General features: G+C 42.2%; 1 protein-coding gene across 1 annotated transcript in view; it reads left to right on the top strand.

Annotated features, from left to right (window-relative positions):
* Nucleotides 1–5099, top strand: part of LOC144783418 (parapinopsin-like) — a 144872-nt gene extending 139773 nt beyond the window's left edge. The window contains exon 4 of the mRNA XM_078662406.1: nt 4965–5099. Coding sequence (XP_078518532.1) covers nt 4965–5099 — 135 coding nt within the window. The remainder of the gene's footprint in view (nt 1–4964) is intronic.
* Nucleotides 5100–6000: the final 901 nt, after the last annotated feature.

Here is a 6000-nt window from a genome sequence, read left to right on the forward strand (position 1 = left end):
GCCCTCATGTCCCATCCACAGACAACCCCTCCCCTGTCACTGCTTCTACCTTCATTACTGTTTTCCCACCTCCTCGCTCCTGTTTCTGCTTGCTCCCTCGCACCTCCTGGTGTTGCCCCATCCACAAATCAACCACTCCACTGACCCCATCAATGCTTTAAACCCCCATTGTAGTTTATTTGGTACTAGTAAGTGGTAATGTTCTGCCTTTTAATGTCCTTTTAGTGTATAGCTGACGTGCTGATCGGAGCATGTGTGCACAGCTGCTATTACTTGGCACTCGTATAGTCTCTGCCTATTTTCTGCTTGTGTGGGTACTGGGTGTGTGTATGCATGTTTACACAACATATGGCCGTTCAGCAATGGTGTTTATAGCTGGAAAATCAGACCTCAAATAAATCAGGTATGCGTTATCATAGGGCATGTCTAAAGTATCTGTGTCTTCTGCTGTAAATGCATAGCCACGTCTGTCCTGTGTGAAATGATTGAACCTTGTTGCTTCTCCTTTCATAGGGTGGGACTCTATTTCTTCAAATTTCTCCCATTGGGACACTTTCTCCATATTCACCGGTGAAGTGTTTCTATGCGCTATTGCTGCTTAACTTGAATTCCCTTCAAAGGAGCCAGGTTGAGTCTTGATGTCATCAAGGTCTACCTGCTCCTCAGTGTCCATGGTAAAAGTTGTCCTTTTAATGTGGTTGCCAAAGTGATGCATATCCTCATGTTCACTACTGTAAACCAGCCTAACACTTTGGTTCATTCTGTATTTTTGTTCAGTTTTATATAGCGTCACCACCCGATGGTATTGGAGTGCTTTACATTAGCACCAGTTACTTTTTTTGTGCAGTTTTATAACGTGCTAACACCATCCAAAGGTATTGAGTTACTTTACATTAACATCAGTTACTTTTAACAAGGACACTGTGAACTTAGGTAAATCACTTAATCTCCCTGTGGCTGCCCGCATTCGCTGTTGGTTGCCTGTCCACAGCCGCCCTCGCTGCTTGCCCTCTCTGAACTCCGTTGCACAGATCCTCTCCTCCACCGACTCTGTTTTTCACATTTTCTGTGCACTTTTATGTTGCCTCAATACCACTCGAAGGTATTGGAGCGCTTTACATAAGCACCAGTTACTTTTTTGTGCAGTTTTATATAGTGCCAAACACCCCCCAAAAGGTGTTGGAGCACTTTATATGAGCACCAGTTACTCTACACAAGGACACATTCATTTTTTTATGCATGGGGAGATTAAGTGATTTGCCCAGAATCAAGGATGTTAGACTGATGCCGAAACTCAAACCCGGCTTCCTAGCTCCACAGTCAGCAGCTTTGGGCCTTGCGCCACACCCTCTCCCACAAGGCTGCCACATTATATTCCTAGTCTTGTTCTCAGTTCCATATTTTGTGATTATGGGCAAATCGCCTAATCTCCCCATGGCTGCTCGCATTTGCTGTTGGTTGTCCCCAACCACCCAACCTTGCTGCTTGCCCCCCCCCCATAACTCCATTGCACAGATCCTCTCCTCCACCGACTCTGTTTTTCAAAACAAAATTGCAGTTTTATGTAGCGCCATCACCACCGAAAGTATTGGAGCACTTTACATAAGCACCAGTTACTTTTCTTGTGCAGTGTTATATATAGCTCCAACACCACCCAAAGGAATTGGAGCGCTTTACATTGGCACCGCTTACTTTTTTGCGCAGTTTAATATAGCGCCAACACCACCTGAAGGTATTGGTGGGCTTTTACATTAGCACCATTTACTTTACACAAGGACACATTTCTTTTTTTAGGCACGGCAAGATTGAGTGAATTGCCAAAATTAAAGATGTTAAACCGATGGCGAAAGCGGGTTTACAAGTTCCATAGTCAGCAGCTCTGGGCCTTACGCCACATTTCCTCCCGAAAGGATGTCATATAATTCCCCTAGCCTGGCCTCAGTTCCACATTTTGTGATTACAGATAAATCACCTAATCTTCCTGTTTCTAAACACAACAAGCATTGGCAAAGCCAGTACGTTTCTCCTGTGCAAAATCTATTGTTTTTTGGTATCGGCTAGCAGCACATGCACTGCTCGGCTAGACAGTTCATGCACTGTCTCGAAGAGATGAGCTGTGTCCTATCTGTGAGCTTACAGGCTTCCCATCTCCTACCATTGGTAAAGTTCAAAAATGCCCGAGCTATTGGCCTTGTCAATGTGAATGTCTTTTAGCCATGCAGTCTAGCAGTACATTTGCTGTTCAGCGTGCCCTAAAGTCACTGAAAAAAATGCTATGATGTGGCCAGCACAGGCCACGTCAAAGCACTTTTTTGTGCTAAGAGCGGCAGGACAATAAAATCACCATGGGATGTGAAGAGAGTCGGCGTTGGCTCAAAATCCTGTGATTCAGGGCTTTCAGTGACTTTCAGCCATGCTGAACAGCAGATGTGCTGCTAGACAACATGGCTAAAGAGACATTCACAAAACCAATAGCTCGGGCATTGCCGAGAACTATTGGCTTTGCCAATACTTGTTATAACTGTGATCTAAAGCCCAACGTTACCATAAAAACTGTCTCTTTACCACAATTCCAAAGACATCAAATATAAACTGATAATCTCTTTCCATTTGGAAATCGCACATATAAAATGTAATAAGGTAACTCCAATGTTATCCTATGAAACAGATAGGCCTTGCAGTAATGAAAATGTAAGTGTTTTTCACTACCAGGATATGTAAAACTTAAAAGTAGATGTCACACTTTTAAATTCATTGCACCCTGTCCTCTTGGCTGTTCAGCTAGGGGTGATTTATATGTGTTAAAAAGGAAGGTTTGGGTCTGGCAAAATGTGTATATGGCAGTTAAGAACAGCACACACAGGTTGCAATGGCAGGCCTGACACATTTAAAAGACTACTTAAGAGGGTGGCACAATTAGTGCTGCAGGCCCACTAGTAACATTCAATTTAAAGGCGCTGGGTACATGGAGTACTACTTTAATGGGAGTTACAAGTAAATTCAATGAGTCAATTGGGTGTAAGGCAATTTTATCATGTTTAAAGGAGAGAGCGGAAACACTTTAGCACTGGTTAGCAGCATTAAAGTGCTCAAAGTCCTACAGCCAACAAAAAACGAATTCAGGAAAATAAGAGGTGTAACGGCAAACTAGTTGGAGGTAACCCTGTAGAAAGAAGTAAGTCCAACACTCTAATTAATTTATCAGCGTGTTCATCACATTCTCATATGCACCACTTCGATAAATATATCTGTGTTCTATTAACAATAGTCTCTCAGCTATATCAACAACCTTTCATGGATTTGGATTTCGTTTTTCAATAATTACCCATTTAATATCATCCTACGAATGATTTTTCTGAATACAATATTTATCTAATGATGCTCTCTCTCTTTTTGTTTTATTGCTAATCTAGGCCCAGTTATCCTTATTCTAAGCTCTCTGGTTGTCATACCAATAGATAACTGATCACAGGGATCATATCAATCACATTAGCAGATCTTAGTTTATCCATCGCATTCGGCATATGGATCTCATACTTCAATTTACAAATGCTGCATCTACCACATTTTGAGGGTGCACTTAATACTTGGTAGACCCCATATTTCTGTATTTGTTTTCTGTGCTGGATGATAAGCCATGTAGCTATAACATCTAAAACATCTTCCTAAATATATTAATTATGAAATATGCACATGATGGCACTAACCCAGGGGCCATGTGCCCTCCCCCCCAGGTTTAGCAGCTAAAGCGGGGATAGGTTCCTTATGGGCCTCTTCTGTGTGCAACTCGGCAGAAAAAAAACTCATCATTAACGCTGGATTGCAGCATCAATATAAGAGCAAACAGGAGCGAAGAAAAAAAAAAGACAGCTGGGTAAATAGAACAGGGAAAGAAAGAAGGAATAATAGAAAGAAGAGAAAAAAGATGAAAGTATGGATGAATGAGTGGGTGGATGAATGAGTGGCTGGGTGGATGAATGAGTTGGTGAAAGAAAGAGTGAAGGATAGCTGGATAGGAAGAGGAAAGGATGAAAAGTAAAGTAATGGATGGATGGATAGGTGACTAGATAGGTGGATGGACAAGTGAAAGGATGGCAGAGTAAAGGAATGCATGAATGAGTGGGTGGGTGAAAATATGAGTGAATGGATGGCAGAGTGGGTTGACTGAAAGCAGAGTGGATGGGTGGATGATGGATGGCTGAATGGATGGCAGGGGGGATGGATGGCTGGATGGTAGAGTGGATGGATGAATGGCAGAGTTGACAAATGGATGGATTAATGGATGGATGGATGGCAGAGTGGATTGATACATGGCAGATTTGATGGATTAATGGGTGAATTCCAGAGAGGATGGATGGCAGAGTGAATGGGTGGATGGATGGCAGAGTGTAGGGATGGATGGATAGCAGAGTATCTAGATGGATGGATTGCAGGACGGATAGATGGATGGATTGGTGGATCGATGGATGCATTGATGGATTTATGGCTGGACGTATGGCAGAGTTGATGGATGGATGGCAGTCGATGGATGGATGGATGAAGAGCAGAGTGTTGCAATAGATGGATGGATGGATGGTTGGGTGGATCGCAAGATGGATGGAATGGCAGATGGATGGCATACTGGATGGGTGGATGGATAAATGGATGTAATGGGGAAAGATTGAATGATGGATAAAATAATGAATGGATGACAGATGTGAATGTGAAATAGTGGATATCAGTAGATGGATGAAAGAAGGAAAAAATGTATGGATAGATGTATTAATGGAACAGACAAGGAAGCTCTTCTATGGAGAGTTCGGCTCACTTGCTTTGCTTGCTTGGTGGCATCAGCTTTTTAGTTCAAAGTGGCGGTGATTTTAATTTTCTGGTACTCCCTCGCACTATCCAGACAACTTGCAATTTAAAAATATTTCATAGCCTATGGTTAATACTTTTACATTTCTTTTATTGCTCTGCTGTAGTTTCGTGACTGTGCTATCCCGTTCCTCCTGTGTGGAAAGAAGAAACCAAAGACTACAGAAGTGAGGGCATCAACCACTACGGAAACATCTACTGTCAGCTCCTCTTCCAGACGTGGAAAAGTTGCACCCGTTTAAAATATTTTTTTTTTCAGAAAGTTTTCTTCTTAAGTAGTGAAAATGTTTTCTCGTTTTGAACTCTATTGAAATGTTTTCTTACCCAAAACAATGTTCCTTAAAAAACATTCACAAATACATATGATATAAAAAGAGAATCAGTTTACCCTGGTATGTGTGAGACAAATGTAAAGCTGTGAAATGTCCACGTGTTTCCCTTAACATAATTGCACGGACGGATCACAACACACCGTAGATTCTTTTTCTAAAACATATACATTTATATTCTAGCAAATATTGCTGATTAACAATAACATCAATAATTATGTCTTGATTAGTAGGGCCGGCACTCCACACTGTTCATTGACCAACAGCAACTTTACTCACTCACTGCAAGAAATATATTTTTACCTTTCCTCTTCAAATAAAAGTACTTTTATTTGAGTAAATCCAAATTTTGCTGCTTATATTACCAAAAGTGATCTTAACTATTTGTGTGGCTTGTGCCGGGAGATTGTTATAGCCCTTTGTTGCTCATCTCATCTGACCAGCATTTTTCCTATGCTCTGAAAACTGAACAGGGTCACTTCAGGGTACTCTGGCAACCATTTTAGCTGACAGCATGTAGTGGCGCGCTCTAGTCTATGCACGTCACGTGGCTACGTGACGTGCGGCGGCCATTTTGAGTGACTGCGCGCGCAGCGGCATTAGGGAGCGCGGCAGCTGAGGGAACGGAGCGCTGGCTCGGCGCTCTTCAGGGATGTGGTGTAACTAAATAAATAAGCAGTAACAAGCCAATCTGGGTCAGCGGTTTATTCACAAAGTGCATTACAACAGTGGCGACGAGGTCGGGATTAGAAATTAAAACCCTTCGAAAAAAAAAAGTAAAACGAAGGGCACCACAACCAACACGTGGCAAGGG

Source organism: Lissotriton helveticus, chromosome 9, assembly GCF_964261635.1.
Source record: "Lissotriton helveticus chromosome 9, aLisHel1.1, whole genome shotgun sequence".
NCBI lineage: Eukaryota > Metazoa > Chordata > Amphibia > Caudata > Salamandridae > Lissotriton > Lissotriton helveticus.